This window comes from Grus americana, chromosome 12 (genome assembly GCF_028858705.1).
Source record: "Grus americana isolate bGruAme1 chromosome 12, bGruAme1.mat, whole genome shotgun sequence".
NCBI lineage: Eukaryota > Metazoa > Chordata > Aves > Gruiformes > Gruidae > Grus > Grus americana.
The window spans coordinates 16,826,440-16,849,724 of record NC_072863.1 but is presented as its reverse complement, the minus strand read 5'-3'; the positions used below and the strand labels follow the sequence as shown (position 1 = coordinate 16,849,724).

Here is a 23,285-nt window from a genome sequence, read left to right as displayed (position 1 = left end):
CTTTGTTAGCAGATCCTGGCCTGCCCTTCCTCCTTTGCCCCTCACACCTCCTCCTTTCCTTCTGGCCAAAGGGCTGAGTTTATAATCCCTGCACTGCAACCTGCACAGCCTTTGCCCAAGTACAACTCTGCCCAGGTTAGGAACTATTTCACACTCCTGCTTGCTCCCACACCAGGCTCCTACCACCCCAGTTAAAATAACCACAGTTATACACCTCTTGCCTATTTATACAATAAGCACTAAGGTTACACTTTATTTACAACTTTTGAAAAATGTACAGTTTCTTACATGGGTTACTTGTGCAAAGTTAAACTTCTCAACTAACAGACCAATGTGCACACAAAAGACACTGGAACAGTGGACAACACAATTGTAGGTTTCATCCCACACTGCTGCTTAAGGTACTGTATCCAAATGTACAAACTTAGCCGTACAAAAAAAGTGAGTCTGGACTTACAAATGTTTGGGGTTTTTTTTTTCAGAGTTGAAAAAAATACTTTCATAAAACTGAAGGGAAACTAACTCAAGCATGCAGCAGTAGCTCACACAAACCACAGAGTAATCTACAAAGAGCAGAAACTGCAGAGACTCAAGTGCCTACCCTGTACTTTATTCAAATTTTCCACAAGGCAAAGTTGGATCCCCAAGAACTTATCTTTCTCAGCTAAAGATAAGGGGCAGGAAAGAGACACTGAAGGAGAGTCATTCCACCACTGGAACACTTCAGGTTCTACCTCTTCCTTAATGTGGAAGGTCTTTTGCTCAGAGTACCACAGTTCTACCTGGTTTTGTCCAGTAATGCCTCAGTGACAGGACTATAGAAACTTACTGAAGCAGTCTCCGTAGGCATGTCCTTTAAAATAAAATAAAAAAAAGGGGTTGTTTCTCACCCTAAGCAAAGGTAAAGTACCACAACTGTAGTGATTTATGTATATCTGTACATAAATCTTGCATGTGAAGTGCAGCAGTAACTAGCATTCCACAGTCTTACTATTTGAATTGGAATCAATTTAAGAGTTGGGATTTTTTTTTTTTTTTTTCAATGAGTAAGGAGTTGATAAACCAATACAAAAGGGAAATGAGGTTATTTCTTCACTCAGTACTTACAAATGCAGTGGGGTCTAAACCAATAGTAGAGGTAAATGACCAGCCTGGACAGATCAGCACTTTAGTTAATATCAGTTAAAAAAATGTGTATGTATATAAACATCCCTTTTATCAAGCTACACATAAGCATCACTGTGTATAACACAATTACAATTAAAAGCTTAGTGTACACTACAGAAATGCACAATACTGCCCTAAGACTGGAGAAGGACCACAGAAAATGAATTCAGCATCAGTAACTCTTTTGCAAGTAACCCAAGTACAGAACATTTGACTTCAAAGTGGGTGCTTTCTGATGTCCGAGGAGAAGAAGCTTCAGCAAGGGAGGGTGGCAACAGCACAACAGCTATTCTGCTTTCAAAGTAAATGCTAGGAGGAAAAAGATGACTCAGACACTTTATTTTCCTCATCAGAGTGTTCATTTGCATCGTCCTGGGTCAACAGTCACGCCAGCTCTGTTCTACTATTGCAGAAACCCGTTTTTCATATTCCCGCTTATTCTCTTGGTATAGCTGAGCTGCCTGGCTGTTTGCTGGACTGTTAGGGTTTGGCTCATCCAATAGAGACTGCGCAAAGAGAAAAAGGTTCTTAGGCACTTGAAAGCAAGCACACTTTTCCAACATGTTCCTTCAACTATCCATAGTAGTAAGAACGCAGAAGTTAATCTAGATACAGGTACGGTCCATGGCATTAGGCCAGCTGTAAGTTATCGGAAGCTTTCACTATCAGTCTTGCTCTTAGCAGTGCAGGTGGCTGTTTAATTGACCCAGGCAGGGCAATCCCTGGGTTGGCCCCTTCAGGGACCACCTGCTGTTACTGTCTAGTCAGTTTACATCTGGGATGTATTCATACTGTAGCTAATATCAGGTGTAGCTGCTATACTGGCTATTGGGAGAAGGAAAAAAAAAAGTGTTTCCTGAGCTGTTTTTGTCAAAGCATCCTAATTTCATTCTGCCTTTTCATGCAGAGTTCTCTTTACCTGTATGGATGTTAAGATGGAGGAGACATCGTAAGTAGGACTCCAACGATTCTGAAGAATATCCAGACATATACTACCATCTGCATAGACTAGAAAAGGTTCAAGAAGAATGGCTTAAAACAGAAGTACAGCGACTCAGTTTTTTTCCTAGTATTGCCTGATCCTGAAAACTGATACACTGACAAACACTATAAAAGTCAGTAGCATCTGACAGACTTAAATCCAGCAAACAAGCCTTGCCACCAGCAGCTGCCTGAGGTATTTAAACTCAACCCCTGCTTATTCATCAACATCAAGCTTCTCTGTGATGTTTCAGCTACCACTATGGAAAACCATGAGTAGATTTTAAGGCAAAAAAGTTTAAACTACCCACAAGTGAACCAAATAAAGGACACGAGCAAAAAGCTGTTTACACATAAGGTCTCCCCAGAAAGTATCTGCACCGGTGCATGTCTAGTCACCTCTCTTATGGCAGCTTTAGAAGAACCTTCCCTCAATGCACTTTACCCACACATGTTTCTTGCTGCATTTGAAAGTTCCCAGTGTTTCTTCACAAAGCTAATGTTTGTTTGGAGGCAAGGAATACATCTCCAACCTTTAATTAACCAAGGAAGGGGATTAATTAATAACGATCTTACTATCACTGGCTACAGTTGGAAACTAGCACTGCATTTCAAGGTGTATCATTCTTACAGGCATTTTTGGGAAGAGAAGGGATAAAAGACAACTGCATTCAGCAGTGTCATCATGCTGCAGATGCAGTATGTACAGAAAAAAGTCCAAGGCACTGCTATTTAAGTACAAAATATTCCTCTATAAGGTTTAACAGCAGGCAGCTGAGAGAGCAGAACATCTCATCAATACTGTGCTGTACCACTGAAAGGTAGGAGGCTCCTTTTATTGCCCCTTGCATTTCAGGCCTGAGCACTGCGCACATACTCATCCTTACCAAAACTACATAGAACCACACTGGAATTTTTATAGCTTATTAAATAGTGGAAACTTTTATAATAGACAGACCTTTTTCTACAGCACTATAGCAAGCCATAAGTAAAAAAACCAAAAAAACCCACCAAACAAAATAAGCATTGTGTAAGTACTTACCATTTGGATGAAACATTTTAGAGACAAATCTAACAGTAGGTGGCTTATTCGGATATTCTTCTGTGAATTCTATTGTCAGTTTGAAAGTTCCTGGAGTTGAAAGACATATAAGTAACCCTTATTCAGAATGAATTTACACAAGTAGCATCCCTCCACAAGCACAAACCGATACTATCGTGCTCATGCAAGCATGTTGGATATGGAATACAGATTGCTCAGTCCTACAATGATTCTTCTACAGTCTTTGGAGTTAATGATTAACTCTGAAGTGCTGGACAGTACTGGTATGAGAGTATCTCCTGTGACTTACTTCTATTGTCAAAACCACCACCCCAGTCAAAAGGTTTGTGTAAGGAAATAAATCTGCCCCGAAGTTTTCTTCCACAAAGCCTAATCCCAGTGCACTGTAAAAACAACACAAGTGGGTGTATAACCATCTGTGTAACAAGCCATGATTTAGCAAGCCCTAGAGACTGGAATATGCTATCACGACAAGGACCTTCTTATTTATTTCCTGTTTACATTTCAAGAAAATACATTTTTAATCAACAATTGTAATGTAATCAGGTCTTATTGTAGAGAAGTAGTATTGAAAGCAGCATCTAAATCAGACACTTTAAAAATCGGATCATATACTTTAACTAGTCTTCCTTTGAGAAAGGCTGATTAAGCAGAAACCTCTGTAGTTGAGTCCCAATCCAATCATTTTAACAGCCTGCACCAACAGAAGTTATTTTAGCCCTTCTCCTCAGGCTATGACAATCTGAGAAGTAGTCTGTCAACAAAACTGCATAAATACAAGTCCAAGGGACTAAGCACTGTTAGTGATTCAGATCAGTAATAAGGAACTCTACATACTCCACTTCCAAACATACAAGTTTCTCTACCAGGCTATTGCTGCAGACCAACCAATCTGGGAGGCAGTTTATCAAGTCCCTGGGTATGGCCAGAGAGAAATATCTGAAGCACCTTCATATAAATATACACCTCTCCTACATAAGAAATGCTCCTTACAGTAAAAGCTGTAACAAGCTGCCAGGGCAGATGCATTACCTGCTTTGAAAATGCATTCTTATGTATCAGTGACAGGTTTCACCACCACCACCACTCAGTGCCCAAATTAAAACTCAGGTACTCAGATACAAAGCTCATCCTGGCTTTGTGAGGGAGTTTTCCAGCACTAATATAATTAATGTATTCCTTCGTTTGGCTGGCAAACGTGTCAACAACTGGTAGCCAGAGAACAGATTTTTCAACCCCTTTTCCTTTTTTTCAGATCAGCAAGGATCTGCAGTATTTCCCTGGGGACTCCTTCCTTTAAAAGGACATAAACTGTGACATTGAGTTGCAAGAAATGAAGGTCATTGCTTTGATGTTCCAGTTTGCATGTGAAGACGGAGTACAGATCCTTCAGAGCTTTCCATACAGCAGTGGGAAGTCTCAACATCCTAAAAATAAGTTTTTGCACAATTGTTTTTTATTAGCAGCCTAACAATGTACGAACAGAGAGCCAACAGTACGCTATCTTACTGTAAAAGAAAAGAACAGTAGTATAGTTAAGATTGTTCAAATTAATGTAAGTCTGCAGTGGGGCTTTCAAGCTTTACTCCAGCTAATCCAGAGGCACAGAGCCAGACCTGAGATCAGTTTGAAAGCCAGCACCAGGAAGTCAGTAACAACTTCTACCAGCTGCAAACATCAGCTCAGGACTACCTCTCCTTTCCTACACGGTCAGAATCCCAAGCAATATTGGCCCTTTAGAAGTGAAAGCTTAGAGATTTGATTCTAAATGTTAGAGATTCCCAGCTCTCCCTGCCCCAGTTCTGGTTCTCAGTAGCCTCCTTATGAGGTAGGAAAGCAGGCGCTTTCTTCTGTGGAAGAGTGACTAAGCAAGCAGTAGGCTGAAAACTGAGCACAAACCATCAAATAGTAGAGTTCAAGAAGCCTACTTGAGAAAATGAATGCTATTCTAGAACACTGACAGAAATGGGAGCAGAGAGGACAGATAAGATGCCCAAAAAGCAGTAACAAGGGCAGTTTGGTCTTAGAATCCATTTAAAAATCCTGAAAGAAAGGGAAGTTATCTGTCCCACCATGGACAGGACGGCATTTCTTTTAACAGAAATCTGAGTGAGACAGCTTCCAGCTGGAGTATCTACCTACTCAGATTTCCAAGTCAAGACCCAGAGTGGCAGTGGCTCTTTGGAAGAGCTCCACCATATGCAACACCTCGTTGTTGAGATTTATTAAAGGACAAATCCTGAGATTCGATGAACCAAAATCCAAGGGTCAGTCACACTGAAAGCCCACACAAGTGAAACAGGTATCATGACGCACACTGTTGGGGATGAGACCTTCAGTGTCCAGTCTCTTCCGTCACTAATTTTAAAGCTTTCAAATGGTATTCCTTGCAACTTGCCCCTAGACAGCCAATTTTAAAACATGAATTATCATATTTGCTGACATTATTGATATTGGAATCATCACTGATCTTACGAGAACAGTCTCTTTTCTCTCTGGTACTTACTTACCTTGTTGATCTGTTTCTCCTACCTCAGGATGTTAAGACCCTCACATTGCTAACGGAGAGGCTTCTCCATGACCTGTACGCTGGCCTGAGTAACCCCCACCCAGAGCAGCACCCACGTCCCTGCTGGACCCTTCTCCCTGCACAGAGTAAGAGCAGCCCCCTCTGTTACTTTCCCCATAAAGCAGGGACGATCTCTTCCTCTCCCACATAAGGATACAGAATCCATATTCCATAAGCAAGGAACAAACCATACAGAAGGCAAGTGCTTTCTCTGTTCAAGCCACCTGCACGATGCCAGCAAGGCAGGATACTACAATAGCTGTGTTATTTAACTCTCTCCAAGCCAGGAATCCCACACTAACCACAATATCATTATCCACTTTCAGAGAAACAGGTCTGAAGGACTGGGGGAGCCTGGGTTTCCATCACTGTGACAGCACTACCACTTTAGATGCCACACACATATAGATTCTTAGAAATACAGTGAAGGGCAGGATAAATATCCCTGGGGTCCTACTGCAGACACCTGCAATTGAATCCTCTTAAACCAGAAGATGGAAGTTATGCTGCTGATCTAAATTAGTAGTTGCTCCTAGGCCGAGTCAGCCTGCGCACCAAGTTGTGAAAACACCCTCTGAAGTCTGGGGGCAGGGGAGAGGGAGGGTTGTTAGCTGCATTATGCTGCACAGCAAGTAAACAAACATGTTTGAACTTAAGGTTTTCAGTTCAGATGAAGCTAAGAAACCTCAGAAGCTGACACTGGAGAAGGGCCTCATCAGAATGAGGATAAAGAACAGTAATTCTCACGATGTTGAAATTATTACACCTCTATTTCAACAACAACAACAACAACAAAATCACAGGCTACTTTCACAAGAACTAAGGTATCTGAAGTCTTACAGTATCACCAGGAAGTGACGGAGACTAAAAACGAAAATACAAAGTGACTTCTGAAGAACACCGCAACGGCTTCATGAGAAGGATTTCAGAACTCCAGCGCACCTTTGACTCACACGGGTCTGCACAGTTACAAAACAAGCCCAACTAACAGCTCAATACTGTAAAATAAAAATTCCCTTCATTTTACCTACATTAACCTAAACTGCATCTGAACTCTGCTACCATTATCTGAACTGTGCTACTCTACTCACTTAATGGAAAAGCACAGCTGAGGCACCTATACACCCGTATCTCTAGGCACCACTTAGTATTTTCTTATCTAGCACAATGTAAGATATGTCCCAGAGAAAAGGAGATAAGCATATCCTGCAACACAAGACGTATCTGTTTTCCTGAGCGCATACTGTGAAAACACACACTTTGCTATGAAAGGAGCAATCCATCACACACCGAGATTATATTATTATATCAACCAAGGCAGTAGGACAGCAGTAGCAAACTCAAGCATCTGTCTGAACTTCAAACTGCTGCGAGTGCAACATGTCCTAAGTGAGATAAAGACACAATGCTGCCAGAGTGGAAAGCACAGACGAAATCAATATGTCAGGGGTCTCAAAAAGCAGTCTCCAACCTCCTGCAACTAAATGGAAATATGGGACACGCACACACCCTTCTAGCATCTGTTAGCCCCGCGCTAAGCTGGAAGAGCCTGAACATGGAAGCAACCTGCATTTTAGCATACTGCAAGGAGATGGCTTTGCACTCCAAACAGTGAATCACTCTGTTAGTGGCAGTGCACCAAGAACCTAAGCAGCTCTAGCAACTCTCACAGAAGTTTAAGGGAGCCCTTTATTTAGTCTACCTGTTCTATTATATGATGTTATGGAATGCTCAAGTTCTAAACATTAGTCTTCTGAAGCAAGTACTATAGCAAATTTCTTAACTAATACATTAAAAAAAATAACTGGAGTCTCTGGAGTTTTCTTAGGCCTGAAATATTTAACATCTTCAAAATATTCACAGAAAAAAAAAGTCTGTAATTTACAGGCATACCCACAGGTGCTACCTCCAAGGATAAACAGAGACAAAGGAGTTAGCCAAGAACAACATAAGAGTTAAGGAATTTTTCCTATGCTTTTGTCATGAGTCATGGAGATCTAGGATTAATTATAGCCTGCACTGAAAGTATCTTTAAAAAAAAAAAAAAAAGAAAGTATCACTGATTTCAGTTAGACAGTATTTCATGTCTAACAAGTTTTCACAATGATGCTGAAGTATTCATACAGCATCAGTAAAGCTGTAAGACAATAAGGTCAGACGGAAACTACTAGGACACAGGTATGTTACAAGGACCTATTTAGTCAGCTTTTAAACTTAGAAACTCCTTTTAATCTTTAACCCTGAATGATACCAATTGTAGCAGAGTGAAGTAGATGCCAAGGAAAAAAAAAAAAAAACAAACCCAAACAAAACTGTTCTGAACTTCCTCAAACAGTTAACCCATTTCCTGCTTCAGCTGACTCACGTTGGGACTTATTCACAAAGCCCTTCCAGCATCAGAAAAAGCAGAACTCAAAACAAGTGACAACGGTTCTACACCAGGTTTTTGACAGTTCTCCAAATATCAGTGTCCCTAAAAACATGACCCGGGGTTCAACAGAAAAGCTTGAAGATCCCGAAAATGGTATGTTAAATTAGGCTTAGGATAGTCAGATTTAATGATTACAAGCAAGCCCCTACAAACCAATTTGTATGTTTCTGTAAATCAACATAGCAATCTAAATCTACAACACTTGCTTAGTGTAGGAAAAGAAATTATAAAAAAATTATTTACTTAAGTCCTGGATGCAGCCTACGGATGCGCACTCAGGTGAACACACACCTGTGTCCCTTCTCCACCCCCAGGCCCACACCTGTTGCAGAGCCCACCACAGTGACACACCAAGGCTGTGTCAAGCTGCAGCAGTTTACCTCAAGAAAGCCAAACACCGGGCCCGCACACAGCCGCACTTACCGTCCTCGAAAGGCGTCCCCTCGGGCCTAGAGGAGGGAAGAAACAAGAGCACAGCGTTACCCTCGGGCAGCCCACCTCTGACCCTCCTCCCCAGGCAGCAGAGCGGCAGCGGCCCCCGCGGCCTGCCGCCCCCGGTCCCCCGCCACCGCCCTACTCACCCGAAGATGACGGCGTTCCACACCATGATGTTGTTTTCGGAGGGGGCCCCGCTCACCCCGGCCGGGGGATCCTCCTGCAGCCTGCGGAGCACAGGGAGGGCTGAGGCGCCGGCCCCGCCACCCCCCCCACCCCCGGCGCCCCTCGCGCGGCCAGCGGCCGCCCCTGCGCACTTCGCGTAACCCAGGCAGGTAGCTACACGCCCCTGCGCAAACAGCGTAACCCGCAGGCAGAGAGCAAGGACCGGCCCTACGCAATCAGCGGAGCGCGCCCTACCCCGCCGCCATGTTGTGCTGCCCCCCTCCTCCCCCGGTGGAGCCGAGCCCTTCGTCCTCCCGCCCGCCCTCCCCTTTCCCCTCAGCCGGCGGCCTCAGTACCTCTTGAAGTCCCGCATGAGGCGCCTACGGGCCGGAGTGGACATGTCGGGCTCAGGGTTATAGATCACTCATACACTATCAGAGGGAACACGGAGGGCCCAGAGACGGCAGCGGCAACGAACTCCAACTGAGGCAACGGCAGCGCTGACGAACAGGAGCGATCGCGGCCTCTACCACTGAGGCGGACACGGGGGGAGGCCCTGGGCTGCACTGACTCCTGCGTCTGCTGCCGGGCGATCCCGGGACGTACCAACGGCCGCGGGGAGAGGGGGCGGAGCCGGATGCCGCTAAGCCCCCAGCCCAGCCTCTACCACCGCGGCGCGGGGGCGGAGGGGCGGTGCCCAACGCACGGGGGCTGTACCAACGGCTGCAGCGAACGGGGGTGGAATGAAGCCTGCTGACGTCACGGGGGGAGGGCGCACCGCCTTCTCCGGGCGGGGGCGGTGTTGGTGGGCGGGGCGGCGGGTGGTCCCGCCCCCCCGGGTGGGCGGGGAAATGGCGGCGGGAGAGGACGGGCTTGTCCGCTCGTCCCGTCACTGTGCCGTGGGTTAACCCCAGCCGGCAGCTGAGCCCCACGCAGCCGCTCGCTCCCTCCCCGCGGTGGGACGGGGAAGGGTAAAAGTGAGAAAGCTCGTGGGCTGAGAATAAGAGAATTTAACAGGTAAAGCAAAAGCTGCACACGCAAGCAAAGCAAACCAAGGAATTCATTCCCCGCTTCCCATGGGCAGGCAGGTGTTCAGCCGTCTCCAGGAAAGCAGGGCTCCATCACGTGTAATGGTGACTTGGGAAGACAAACACCATCACTCTGAACGTCCCCAGCTTTATACTGCTGAGCATGACATCACATGGTATGGAATATCCCTTTGGTCAGTTGGGGTCAGCTGTCCTGGCTGTGTCCCCTCCCAACTCCTTGTGCACCCTCAGCTACTCGCTGGTGGGGTGGTGTGAGGAGCAGAAAAGGCCTCGACTCTGTGTAAGCACTGCTCAGCAGTGACAAAAACATCCCTGTGTTATCGACACTGTTTTCTGCACACATCAACCCACAGCCCCACACCAGCTACTGTGCAGAAAATTAACTCCATCCCAGCCCAAACCAGCACAACCCGCTATGCTGCACTTTCTGCTTCCAGAGAGCTTTTTTCAAGGGAAAATAACCTATTTTCTACCTTTTCTCAATAGCCTTTGGGAATAAAGAATGTCTCTGCTGGTATCTAGAACAGACTGGATAGGCCCCGTGTTTCTAGCCTATCCTCACTTGTAACTTCATGTAATACAGCCGCGCGGGGAGGCGGCTTCAGAAAAAGACACGGGAAGAAGACCTAATGCCTTCCACAGCAGCTGAAAGAATGTAATAAAAATACCACTTTCGTGGCTGCACTGAAAATCTCCCGCTCTTGGCCTTTCCCGCTCTTACCCAGGCTATGCAATGGGAAGCGGGTGAGCTCTCGGCGCTTGTCAGGAAGAGACTGTTCAGCGCCTTGCCTTTAGGTATGCACCAAACCCCCGTTCGCCGACCGATGACGGAGGCACAGCCAGAGTTGGACGGAGCTGCCTGGAACAGCAGGGAAGAGCAATGGCGTAACCGTCTCCTCGTTCCCTGCAGTTCGGAGCACCCCTGTGCCGACCTCAGCCTAGCTAGTTTGTTAAATGACGTAAGGCCTAAATTTTGCCATTGTAATTTGCATTTAATACGCGATCATACTGTGCTATCTTGGGCTGGGAAGTGGGGTGCCTTTAGCCCCTCCGCTGCACCCCCGCATCCCCTACTTCCCCTTTCAGGAGAAAGGACCGAGTCTTGAGAACATGAAAAAAAACCACAAGACAAAACTCACCACCCGCCCCCCCAAATAAACCCAAAACCGGGAAGAAAGCAGAAAGAGACGCCGCTCCTTGAAAACCCTCGCCGGAGCTTACGCTCAACGGGCGGAGCCGCGCTGCTGCGGGGGCCGGACCGGCGGGGAGGCCGGGCCCTGCCGCTGCCGCCATGCCGAAGGTGGTGTCCCGCTCCGTCGTCTGCTCCGACACCCGTGACCGCGAAGAGTACGACGATGGGGAGAAGCCGCTTCACGTCTACTACTGCCTGTGCGGGCAGATGGTGCTGGTGCTGGGTGAGCCGCGGGCAGGGGGCAGGCCGCGGGCGGGGGGGCAGGCCGCGGGCCCGGAAGGGCTGAGGGCCCGGGAGGCGGCGGGGCCGGGACGGGCACACAACCCCCCCCCCCCCCCCGCTCCCCGCCGCCAGCCTGGCCCTGCCGCTGCCCCGCAGACTGCCAGCTGGAGAAACTACCGATGAGGCCGCGGGACCGCGCCCGGGTGATGGACGCCGCCAAGCACGCCCACAAGTTCTGCAACGCGGAGGAGGAGGAGAGCGTCTTCCTGCGCAGGTGGGACGCGGCCGGACCCTGGCCTCTGCCCGCCCCCGTCCCTCCGAGAGCCCCTCCACGGCCCGGGGCAGGGGCTGCCCTGGTCCGGCTTTGCCCCCTCACCCGGCTGGGGTCCGTCGGCCAGGCACCAGTGCCCGCTGCCTGCACACCCCTCCCAAGCTCTTCCTCTCTCCCCCAGACCAGAAGGCATAGAGCGGCAGTTCAGGAAGAAGTGTGGCAAGTGAGTGTGGCTCTTCAGTGACTTTCCGAATCTGTGAGGTAACCGTAGGATCCCAGAATCCGGGTTCCATCACAGCCACCTCTGTTTCGGTTTGCAGATGTGGACTGCTGCTCTTTTATCAACACCAACAGAAAAATGCTCCCGTGACGTTCATTGTTGATGGTGCTGTGGTCAAATTTGGCCAGGGTTTTGGGAAAACAAACATCTATACTCAGAAACAAGAGCCTCCCAAAAAGGTAATTGGTGTTAGAGAAGTAAAAAGGCTATCTCTGCTTTTCAAAAATGTGTGGGGAGTAAAATCACTTAATGGTGGGGGCAGAGGAGAGAAAAAAAAGGAAGAAAAGGACCACTAAACAACAACTCAGTTTGGTGTCTTCTCCCTGTCTGCCTTAAGTTTTCCTTTACAGAGGCCACTGCAGCTTAGGGTCCTAGCACTAAAGGAAAGCAAAATAAACTTGGAAATCTAGACACTGCCTGATGTTTAGGCGCAGTTACCAGAAAGTTTCCATTTGTAAGTAGGTCAGATTGGCAGTCTGCACAGTGATTCTCAAAGTCTGGCTCATCTGTTATATATCAGTGACTTTGCTTCTGATAATGACAGCTCTAAGCCCAGAAATCACTGGGGATAATTCTCCTTTGCCACCCACGGAGTTCAGGTAATGTTAATGACTTGCATGAGAAGCCTTGAAAGCTTTGAAGGGGGAGGCGATCCCTTGTGGCACAGCTTTTGCCAAGGTTTAACAAAATACTCTGTTTCTCACCCAGGTGATGATGACCAAACGGACCAAGGACATGGGCAAGTTCAGTTCTGTCACCGTCTCCACAATTGATGAAGAGGAGGAGGAGATTGAAGCGGTGAGTTTTGTTGCCCTTAGTGGCAGGCACATCTGAACTGGGTGGCTGCCTTGGATGCTGATTGGAGCTGGTGATCGTCTCATCGTTTGGATGAGTTGATGTTGCTTTGGGGTTTGCTGTTGCAAAGTGACCTTGTATGTGTTTCAGAGGGAGATTGCAGACTCCTATGCACAGAATGCAAAAGTGATTGAGAAACAGCTGGAACGCAAAGGCATGAGCAAAAGAAGGCTACAGGAGTTGGTGAGTGTTTTCTTCGGTGTTGAACGCAAATCCCCAAGATCTGTTGGCTTTGTACCCAAAGATAGGACTACAAGTATAGAGAGGTCCTGGTGCAGTCATAGGTAACTTGTAGCTTCGTGAGGATGACTTTTCCTTTACAGGTTTTATAGAGATGTTCTTCTAGTCCTCCTGAATTTAAAATCGTACACAATTACCTATAAAGCTAACTGAAGAGCATCTAGCAGAGCTTTTGCAGGGAGACTTTCCATGACCTGTTGGACAAGGAACAGGGAAACCTGGCTATGGCTTTGCCAACCAGAGCACCGTGCTGTGCTCTCAAGCCTGCTTTGATCTTTGCCATGGGGCATCAGGGCAAGCTGAGGCCCTTGTGGAGGACCTGCCAGCTCAGCTGCTACCAGAAGGGTCACTGGAATAATTAATGGCAAGAACATCACAGCTGATCTTACCTGCTGTGACAGGAGAGTAGTAGATGGGAGGTGGAAAATGTGCAGTTTCCACCTGAGGTTAGAAAGTATGAAATTGTCTCCTGTGCAGTTAGTTTTGGGCTTTTTGTGATTTTTTTTAAATGTGGTCCTCCTTTTGTGCGTCGGGAGAGGGGAGAGTCAGCAAAGAGCTTGAGCTGCTCTTGCTCCTGGTGTGAAAAGCTTGCAGTGGTCAGACAAGAAGACCAAACATCATTGGAGCACTGAAGGGAAACGTATCCAGACATTATTTCTTTCTGTCTTAATTTTCTTAATCAGGCTGAGTTGGAAGCCAAGAAAGCCAAGATGAAAGGAACCCTGATTGATAACCAGTTCAAATGAAATGCTGCACATCTGCTGGGTATTCAGAGACAGGAGAAAGCTACCAGGAGCTATCGCAGATCTGTCAGCCAAGCAGAAGTAACAGACAATGTTCAAGGGTAACGTGCTGCAACCAGCTTGGAGGATGAGTACCTCTCTGACATAAGTGAATCTCTGGTACCAATTTTAATAGCTCCAACAGCCCTGGAGACTTTGCTGAAACTGCAGTTCTCTACATGTTATTCTGTTCCAGCCAGAATATTTACATTTGGGAAAATCTTCTCTGAGTGCCTTCCTGAGTTCAGTGCACCTTTAGATACCTGTCTTTTTATTTTGGTAGTTTTCAAATGTGTAAGATTTCCATAAATGTATTAGAACAATAGGCCAACTGTACAACAAAGAAATCATTACAGAAGTAAACTCTGTGCTGCTTGTTCATTTCGTTATTTTAAAAGTGCCCAAAACGTGCAGCAGCCTGAGACACACGCCCTTCCAATGCAGTCTGGAACAACTCGAATGCAAGGCTTGGGGATCATGCTGCTGCTCACCCTGACAGTTTGTCAGAGGTGGCCAGCACAGGCTTGGCTGTAGCTCTATGTCTCGGCTCCTATTGAGCATTGGAAACCCCCAGCTGTACAGAATTACACTGCTCCAACAGATACTGCCTGATACGAGAACATGAAATCCAACCCTGTCTTAAACTACTGAAAACAAAAACTGCTGGCATATTATACCACTAATAAGTACAAATATATAGTTGGCAGCTACTGATACAATTGGTGATCATTTACAGTAGAATACAACTGCACGTCTGAACTAACCTATTCTGCAAAACAGTGTCGGTATTTGGAGTTGTAAAATGTGAAGAAGGAAAAATTGTTTTGAATGCACTGACCACTAAGGCCTTGGATAAAGACAACATTAAGAATTGGTGTGTAAAGTACCTTGTTTGGGAAATAATATTTTGTGTCTCTTGTGTGATGTAATAACAGTGCTCTATAGCCCGTGTTTTTATTGCTCTACTTGGGATTAAATACCATGTTACGGATTTGAACTAAAATACTTTTCCTAGGGTGTTCTTACTTTACCAAGTATCATAAAATAACACAAACAATGAACAAGATGCTTTATCTCCCACAATTATTATGGAAGACTTCCTCTATTCAGTAAAGATTTTCCCTGCTGGCTTTGTAACCCTGACTGGGAAAACTCAGGTCTGCTTAGCCGAGGGATGTATCTTCCTTTCTTTGGGAAAATAAGGTGTAAGGGAGGGAAGTGAACTCTGCTCCAGAGCTGGCCGGCTGGGATGCATCAGTCATGTGCCAATTTAATGCCAGGCTGGGTAAGCACTTGTTCAGGTTAACTCGAGCAGTGCTGGTCTTGTTCACTGCTTATTATCTGCTAATCTGAGGCCTGTTTCCAAAAGCCCATGTTCAGAGGCTCTTCAGTTAAGGAATTATAAGGTGGCATGTAATACTTGGGAAGGGCAGGAGGAATGAGTAGCTACAACCCTGTTACAGAAACCCTTTTTCCAAGTGTGTAGCATGGTCCAGCCAGGTGAGGTCCTTGAGGTTCCTCTGGGGGTGACCCAAGCTCCAAACAGCTGCAGGTTGGTCTCTATAAAAATTAGGAAGTTTTTTCCAAGCAGGAGTCAAAGACTTTGAAATTTGAAAATAGGTTTTGAACCACACGAGGTCTGCTGGGATGCCGATGTCGTAGTCTCCAGTTGTCACGAAGGATGAAGCATGGTCCTGCTTCAAGTGACACCCAGAACAAAAGCTGACTCGAAGACAGTGTGATTTACTGTTAGCGTTAAGGACAATCTTCACAGTTTGGTGAGGTACAAAGAAAATTTGGTGAATGCACAGCTCAGCACAGGTTGTCCAAAGTAGCAGTTACTGACTGCCATCAACTTCCTCGGCCTGGAGGCAGTGTTCACAGCACGGCACAAGCACTCCTCCTTTCTGGGTTCTAGAAGATCAGCCCATGTTCAGTCAGTGGTTTTCATTCTTTTCATTAGAGATCTGCCTAGTTCGGCTCTGGACTCACTCACAGACCGAGTCAGAAAGGGGAGGACGTAGTTTGTCAAGCTAGCCATCCTCAAGATACTTTTAATACACTCTAATTACGCAGTTTATGGCTGGAACAACTACAACACAGAGAATCTGATACAATACATGGTTAAGCAGGTATTTCTTAATTAAAATTGTTGTGAACTAGATCTAGTTAAGTTGGATTCTTCATTTCTGGAGCTAAATGAATTATAAGATGTTAGCCGACTGCAGCAAAAGGAAGCAGGGATCCCAAGCTGTGTGGTGCGGTCAATGCGCTGGAGAGAAGGGATTCCATCCAGAGGGACCTTGACAGGCTTGAGAGATGGGTCCATGCGAACATCATGAAGTTCAACAAGGCCAAGTGCAAGATCCTGCACATGGGTCGGGGCAATGCCAAGCACAACTACAGGCTGGGCAGGGAATGGATCAAGAGCAGCCCTGAGGAGGACTTGGGGGTGTTGGTGGATGAGAAGCTCAACATGTTCAAATGCTTGATTAACTGTCCCATTATAACAGATAAAACTAGCCATTCTGTAGAGTGTCTCACACCCTGATAGCAACTGGGTAATCTGCAGTAGTGTTCAGACCAAAGAAAGGTCAGATTTTGTGTTACTGTAAAAGCCAACATTAGGCTTTTATAAATCTGTAAATACAGGCAGGTGATAGATTTGTTTGTTTGTTTACCTGAGCACTACATTGTACAAGAACTTGCTCAGATGTGGTGGTATTGCAGAGCAAAGCAGCATGTAAATTAAAAGAGGAGGAGGGAATCTGTTCCAAAAGTAATGCCACACGTGGCCAGTCTTACCTGACCCTGTTTCATGGGTTAGTCCAGTTTCCAAGCTGCGGCTTTTGGTGTGGGTCTTGGCAGCCCCCGAGGGCCCAAAACCACTCTCCCCACAGTGGCTCTGTATGGCACCAAGGTGCGCGGTAACAGCTTTAGCTCTGCCCGCGTGCTTTAGGCAGCTGGCAGGATCAGTCCCAGAGGTGGTTTCAACTCACCCACCCCACTGGGAACAACTGATTTTACCCTGTGTGACCCAAAGTATTGCATCTGCCCCTGCCCCTCTGTACCGGTCACTGCCAGAGCTGTGTGGGCAGCATACAGAGGATGCTGGGGGCATGCCTGTTCCACCCTGACGAGGATACGAGGGCAGGGGGGCTCCTGGCTCCATCCAGAGCCCAGAGGCATGGCCTGGGGCAGTCCAGTGGCTGCTGGTAGGGATGGCGGGAGGGGTGAGCTGGGTCTGCATGGGCCTTTTGCAAATCAGGTCCTTGAGGTGCGATGGTCTCCATTGCAAGGCCTGGGGAGATCCAGGCACCAGCCCCTGCAGCGAGAGGTGCAGCAAGGGGCCCTGGGGAAAGCTTTCAGACAAGCCTCTACTTCCTCAGGAGTGGGTTTACTCCATGCAACACAACTGGTTTCCGCTGCGCCCCTCCAGCTGAGGCATCTCGGCCCCAGGGCTCAGCTTTGCTGCACTCAGACCTTGCACTGAGCTCGCCAAGCGCTGGGCACGGCTTGCAGGAGGTCCGGGTTCAGTGGCACTTCAAAGGCAGAGACATGAAGATGGAAGGGTGAGGTAGAAGTGTGGCTCTGTGCAGGGTCAACACGGGCAAAGTGAGCCTGGGGCTGCCCGCCTGCTTGCTGAGGCATGCCCCAAGCTTCTGCTCCCCGCCTGTGCTGGGTGGATGAAAATCGCTCCTGCCTGCATGTGCCTGCTCGCCCCTGCTCCCACTGGGACACCCCGGCCATGATGCTCCTCTGTAGTTTCCACAGCTCAGCCTAGATGTGGGGTGAGATGGGGACCAGGGGACACTGCTGTCCTCCCCAGTCACTGCCTGGCCCCACTCCAGTCTCCAGCAGAGGCGAGAGCAGGGAAGCTCAGCCATCACACCTCCCTTCTGCTGCCCGAGGCGAGCCCCACAGCCCTGCTCCCAGCTCTGCTGCCATTAGCACCTCCCACATCCTCCTAGGAAGAGGGCAGCTGGCCCTGCCTCACCTTGCCTGGCACCCAAACCTCCAGGCGAAGGATGGTCCTCACAGCCTCCAGCACAGCCAGTGAGGTCCCAGCCCTGCAGAGCTGGTCAGGAGCATGGGCAGCCCCATCCCACAGCCCCTTGGCACTGTGGGCAGCCCAGGCTGCACACCGAGCCGTTCCAAACATCCAGCACTGCTCGCCACCTGCCCCAGCCACTGACAAGTGTTTCATACTATCCCGTGCACAAGCCATGATGCATCAACACCTCCTAAGCCTGTGATTTACAGCTGCCGGGCGAAGGGCCAAGATGAAAGCGGCATTATAGGCGCTTGCCCACCCTTTCCCTCCAGCAAAGGGCCCGATACACCAGGTCGGGCACCGCTCCCGAGGAGGAAATTGTGACCTAAGAGATGTTCGGTACTCCCCACAGGAGAATCGTGTTTAAAAGGAGAATCCCCCCTTGCCCCTGCCATCCTTGGGGCAGCAGAGTCTGGTGGGCAAAACACTCGTGTTGGAGGGACTGCACTTGGCTCGCTGACTGGCCCCAGTCCCTTTCCCGTGCCTCAGTTTCTCCACAAGAACAAAGCCCTTAATGTCTCTGTAATGTGCTCCTGTGGCAGGCACAAGCAGCCATTGACATCCCCCCCCTCCCCAACCTGCCTCCGCAGATAAAGCTGCTCCTGGGGGAGATGCCAGGAGGGAGAGGTTAAATCCCCAGGGGGTCCCAGGCCAGAGGGGGCTGCTGGCCTGTGCTCCCCAGCAGTGGGGTACGGGGAAAACCCATTGTGCGCTCTGCCCCACATCTCCCATGCACCAGAGCTAAAAAAAAGCTGTGAAACACGTGCTTGTTTCCTGAGTCCCAAAGGCAGCAACTACCATGGGCAGCTACAACCCATTTTACTCAATGCCAGCCCTACACCCCGAGCCCAGCGTGAAATGCTGTAGGTCTAAGGACCTACAGGTCCCACAGCTCAGCTCCTTTGCAGCCTTGCACAACAGCCCGGCTCAGCATCTCTATCACCCACCATCATGTGGAGGAAGAAATGATGTGCTTACCCTGCAGTAACAGCCCAGTCACGCATCCCCTGTGGAGGAAAAGGTATCCCACACAGCAACCAGCAGCTTTTCAGAACGGCCCTTGAAATCCAGGAGAGCTCAGCAGCAGGAGGCAATAAGAGCTGAGAGCCCCTAATCAATTAGCTTGCATTTGTGCAGCAGGAGAGGGCTGCCCCGGCACAGCTCCCTGCCAGGCTGCTGCCTGCTCCCCCCAGCACGCTTCCTGCAGCTTGTGGCATTGCTCTGTGTCTTACGGGGAAACTTTCAGCCCATTGTGTTTCCACACCAGACATCGCAGGGATCTCACACCACAGGAGCCCAGGGGCAGTTGAAATGTGCCAGCGAAGGCTCTTGGCTCAACAGCATGGCATGAGACCATCTGCCATCACCAACTTTCACACCCATTACAGGGACCCGAGCATGCTGACACCAGCTGTGACAGGATGGTGCTGCACTCATGCCTGGCTGCCCTACTTAGATTTCAGCGATAAAAACAACTACCGCCCTTTGCAACACAAGGGCTTGTTTATCTGCCTCGGACAGTGGTTGAGATTGGTTTCAGTGATTGAGATGAACCACTTTGAGCAGGCCTGGGCAGCCAGAAAGGACCAAAGATGTGGGAACAGTGAGAAAGGACTCACTGATGAGGGCAGAGGACCAGGAGAGCATCCACTCACCACCCCAGCTCCATGAGCAGAAACCGTGCAGCTTCACTGGGGCAGCTCACAGATCCAGAGATGTCTGGATAAAGGCCAAGCCACACATATTGCCCAGTCTTGCAGTGTTTTCCCCAAATTGCCCCAGCAGCATGAAGGAATTTCCCCTTTCCCCCAGAACGTGAGGCTGGGACAAGTTTAACTTCCAGGGGTAAGGGATGAGCCTGGGGATGCAGCTCCCTCCCTGGCAATCCCAGCCCTGGCACAGGAGCCACGTGTCTCTGCTCAGCTACTAAATCCCCGCAGCGTACGACCTCGTGCGAGGGCCAGGCTAGCCAGGGGTTCTACAGAAGAGCAGCAATTACCTGCGCTTATGTTCTCTGGCTGGGTTTTAACATGCCCAGGTAGGTAGCTCAGTTTCTAAGCCGGAGTATGTGATGCCAGCTCTGCTGTTCCAGACAGCAGTAAATACCCCTCAGACATTTCTCCAGCCTCCCAGGCATTCAGCACCATGGGGAAGGCTGTGCTTTGCAGAAGGCTTAGGCACTTGGCACTTTCAAGGAACGAGGTTTCATCAGCCCCAGGGAGCAGACAGGCCAGAGGCTGGACTGGTGGCACACCAGACATCCTCTCTAGTTACTGAGCTCTCAGCAGAGACCAGCTGGGAAAGTCCTTCAGAGCTGCCTGTCTTCATTCCAGCCCACACCAATGGCCCCCACTGGGGAGGAAACACTGCAGCTTCCTCGGTAGCCTGCACTGTTTACTTGCCAGAGAGCACAGGTAGTTAGCAGGTAACGAGGTGTGCAGGATGGATGGAGGTGGTTCATCTTCCTCCTCCTCTACAATCGCTGCGCAGCGACCCCCACCCCCTCACGCTGCAGCAAGAGCAAACACGAAATGAGGAAAGTTGGTTTAAGATTTTTATTTCTTCGTACTCTTTAAGCAGGAGTGACTGAAATAGAAACCATATTTGGGTCCTGTCAGGAGGAATGACTTGATAAAGACAGGGCAGGCAGCTGCCATTGCCCTGTGCCAACCTGTATAAATATCAGCCGTCACTGTTTAGTAACTAGACAGTTTTCATACAAGTCCATGATTACATATTATAACATGCCAGTTCACAACAGGAAATAACTTATGTGAACTTCTTGATTTCGTCATACAGAACTAAGACGAAAGCACCACCCATTCCTCGGAGTACATTCGACCATGCACCTTTGAAAAATGCCTTGGAGCCCTCGTCCCGGGCAATCTTCCGCCAGCAGTCAATAGTGCCAGTGTACATTATGTCAGCTGCGGGAGACAGACAGCATTAGCAATCAGATGCCCGTGACCCCAACATCCAGGTCAGAAATGGCCCAACGTATCTGCCAGCTTCATAACTTCAAGTGCCTCCCGTTTCTTGACTGACTTTCTCCAGTATTAGCGCATCAGAGGACAAGATTGCCCAGGAGATAGGCTGCTGCTGCATTACCCCTAGGAGACACTGGAAGGACTGGTTCGAGCAGAAAGCAGCTACTGTTTGCTTTGACACCAACACTTCCAGACCAAAAGCTATTGCACAGTCAGCCAGGCCGTGCCTGCTGACTGGGATGTCTCTTCTTGGCCCAGAGACACTACCTTGCAACATCCTTGGGCAAGTCCTTCCATTCCTACCTACTGACAGGTATCTGACTTTTGCACACAACCTTACAGAGGTGCTGCAGAGACTGACCTATGCACGTCCCCCTGCCTGACATCTATTTCCGCAGCCCCTCTCACACTCACACCCTGCTGTTTATGAGAGAAGAGGATAACTACATGGCTCGGTGAAAGCCAAGCCACTCTGCCTTCACCTCAGCTCCACCACCAACTGTTGATTCAGGGATGCCCGACACAAGGGGGTAGAAACTTACTTCCTTTACGGCCGGACTGCATCATCATGCGACGACGAACTGTATCAAATGGGTAGGAGGTCAAACCGGCAACAGCGGTGACAGTCTGAGCAATCATCCAGCTGACAACGATGTGGGTGTTCTTTGGGTCCGGAAGCATGCCTGCAGGAGAGAGGTTTTGATGAGAACGGTAGGTGAGCCACCAGCATCTGCAGAAACATGCTACAGGCCTGCTGCAGCCCCACATCCCCCTTGTAGTGTCACTTCAGTCAACCTACCCTTTGCAGTGTCGTAGATGCCGAAGTAGGCGGCTCTGTAGATGATGATGCCCTGGACAGAGACATTGAAGCCCTGGTACAGGCCCCTGAGGCCATCCGACCGGAAGATTTTGACCAGGCAGTCACCAAGCCCACTGAACTCCCGGTCGGCCCCGGCTTTACCCACATCAGCTGCCAGGCGGGTTCGGGCAAAGTCAAGGGGGTAGACGAAGCACAGGGAGGTAGCGCCGGCGGCACCCCCGGATGCCAGGTTACCGGCGAAGTACCGCCAGAACTGGGTTCGCTTGTCCACGCCGCCCAGGAAGATCTGCTTGTACTTATCCTTGAAGGCGAAGTTGAGGGCCTGGGTGGGGAAGTACCGGATGACGTTGGCCAGGTTGCCGCGCCAGAAGGAGAGGACGCCCTGCTCCCGCGGGATGCGCACCACGCAGTCGATGATGCCCTTGTACTGCTTGTCGGCGGCGATCTGCTTGCTGGCGTGCTGCACCTGCGGGGGCCGAGACGTCGCCGTCAGCGCCGCTTCACCGCGACCCCCTGGCCCGCCGCCCCCCCTCTCCTTGCGGCGACCTTGGGGCGGCCCCGGCCCCCGGTCCCGGTGCTCACCTGCAGCAGCAGCTTCACCCTCTCGATGGGGGCGACGGCGGTCTTAGAGATGGCGGCCGCCACCCCGCCGGCGAGGAAATCTTTGGCGAAGGACACGGCCGCATCGGTCATGGCGGGAGGCGGCGGCGGGCGAGAAAAGGTGAGACGAGGCGAAAGGCGGCGCTGCGGGCGGCGGGGCGCGCGGCTGAAATGGCCGCCTTATATAGGGACGGCGGCGGACACGTGAGCGGAGGCGCGCCGCGCCGCCGCGTCCCGCTCGCCCATTGGCTGCGGGGGGAAGGGGCGCGGCCGCCGCAGCGGAGCGGGGCAGCCGCGGCACCCAGCGGGGGGCACATGGCCGGCTCCCCGGGCGGGGGGGGGGGGGCAACACCGGCATCCCCGCGGGGACACCCGCTCGGCATCCGCCGGACCGCACGCAGCCAGGCATCCCGCGTGGGGCACACACCGTGGCATCCGCAGGGTCCAGCCAGCATCCCCGGGATGGAGGGCACCCCGCCAGCCCCCCGCCGCGCGGGCGGGAACAGGGTCGGAGCTGCCCGGCCCGGCCACACTTCGCTCCCCCCCCGCCCCGGCAGCCCACGTGGCGGTGACGGGGCCCTCCGTGCCCGCGTGTGTCGTCCCCCCCAGCCCCTCTGCGCCATCCGGGTGCTGGCACGAAGGCACCACGGAAGGCAGCCGGGCCGAGCAGCACGGCGGAGTTGGCAGGAGGGGGGTCAGTGAGTTCACCCTTCAGACGCGCACCGGATCGAGTCTGGCTGCCCCATCTCACCGAACCTCAGCTGAGAACCCCACAGCTGAGAACCCCGCTCAGAGACCTCTCCCGTTACTATCGGAGTCGCGCAGCGTCGTACGGATTCCCTGCATCAGTCGCAGCGCTGAGCTCAGCTGCGATGAGATGCTCAGACACACACCCACCACCTACCACCTCTATCGCATGGCTCACCCACACGTCACTTCAGCTACGGTTCACCTAGCTAAGAGTTGCCTCTGTGATTTAGCCTTGCTGTTAACTGGTTCTTCATGATCGCACACCATTTTACACGTTAGTGATCCGCCGCTGAAGGACTTTGTTTCGGTGCCGTCTTAAATATTTTAGTGTTACCTTTTGGGGGGATTTCTCATGCATAGATGTGATTACAC

General features: G+C 50.0%; 3 protein-coding genes across 4 annotated transcripts; 1 reads left to right on the top strand and 2 right to left on the bottom strand.

Moving 5' to 3' along the window:
• Positions 1-217: 217 nt before the first annotated feature.
• On the bottom strand, positions 218-9,495 carry UBE2A (ubiquitin conjugating enzyme E2 A). The gene is made up of 6 exons (XM_054839474.1): positions 9,168-9,495; positions 8,793-8,873; positions 8,635-8,660; positions 3,191-3,280; positions 2,087-2,175; positions 218-1,673 (listed from the first exon to the last, which is right to left on the bottom strand). The coding sequence occupies exons 1-6, from the start codon at positions 9,209-9,211 to the stop codon at positions 1,545-1,547; spliced, it is 459 nt and encodes a 152-aa protein (XP_054695449.1). The 5' UTR covers positions 9,212-9,495; the 3' UTR covers positions 218-1,544.
• Positions 9,496-11,006: 1,511 nt separating this feature from the next.
• STEEP1 (STING1 ER exit protein 1) lies at positions 11,007-14,705 on the top strand. Of its 2 annotated transcripts, none has more exons than XM_054839460.1 (7): positions 11,007-11,275; positions 11,407-11,548; positions 11,727-11,768; positions 11,866-12,004; positions 12,534-12,623; positions 12,771-12,863; positions 13,604-14,705. In XM_054839460.1, the coding sequence occupies exons 1-7, from the start codon at positions 11,152-11,154 to the stop codon at positions 13,664-13,666; spliced, it is 693 nt and encodes a 230-aa protein (XP_054695435.1). In that variant the 5' UTR covers positions 11,007-11,151; the 3' UTR covers positions 13,667-14,705. The 2 variants fall into 2 exon arrangements, with proteins under 2 accessions (XP_054695435.1, XP_054695436.1); XM_054839461.1 differs by having other exon boundaries at positions 11,039-11,275; positions 11,431-11,548.
• A 5,592-nt stretch (positions 14,706-20,297) lies between these two features.
• Positions 20,298-23,049, bottom strand: SLC25A5 (solute carrier family 25 member 5). The gene is made up of 4 exons (XM_054839438.1): positions 22,146-23,049; positions 21,543-22,029; positions 21,286-21,426; positions 20,298-20,683 (listed from the first exon to the last, which is right to left on the bottom strand). Exons 1-4 carry the CDS (start codon positions 22,254-22,256, stop codon positions 20,526-20,528), a joined length of 897 nt encoding a protein of 298 aa, XP_054695413.1. The 5' UTR covers positions 22,257-23,049; the 3' UTR covers positions 20,298-20,525.
• Positions 23,050-23,285: the final 236 nt, after the last annotated feature.

Bases quoted from the DNA above. Each gene is read 5' to 3' on its own strand.
- UBE2A (XM_054839474.1), bottom strand. From the start codon at position 9,211: ATGTCCACTCCGGCCCGTAGGCGCCTCATGCGGGACTTCAAGAG. The intron at 8,874-9,167 runs GTACTGAGGCCG...TGTGCTCCGCAG, and splicing joins CTCATGCGGGACTTCAAGAG to GCTGCAGGAGGATCCCCCGG. The intron at 8,661-8,792 runs GTGAGTAGGGCG...TCCCTCCTCTAG, and splicing joins TGGAACGCCGTCATCTTCGG to GCCCGAGGGGACGCCTTTCG.
- STEEP1 (XM_054839460.1), top strand. From the start codon at position 11,152: ATGCCGAAGGTGGTGTCCCGCTCCGTCGTCTGCTCCGACACCCGTGAC. The intron at 11,276-11,406 runs GTGAGCCGCGGG...CCCCGCCGCCAG, and splicing joins GCAGATGGTGCTGGTGCTGG to CCTGGCCCTGCCGCTGCCCC. The intron at 11,769-11,865 runs GTGAGTGTGGCT...TTCGGTTTGCAG, and splicing joins TTCAGGAAGAAGTGTGGCAA to ATGTGGACTGCTGCTCTTTT.
- SLC25A5 (XM_054839438.1), bottom strand. From the start codon at position 22,256: ATGACCGATGCGGCCGTGTCCTTCGCCAAAGATTTCCTCGCCGGCGGG. The intron at 22,030-22,145 runs GTGAGCACCGGG...CGGCCCCCGCAG, and splicing joins GGGTGAAGCTGCTGCTGCAG to GTGCAGCACGCCAGCAAGCA. The intron at 20,684-21,285 runs GTAAGTTTCTAC...TGTCTCCCGCAG, and splicing joins GCAGTCCGGCCGTAAAGGAA to CTGACATAATGTACACTGGC.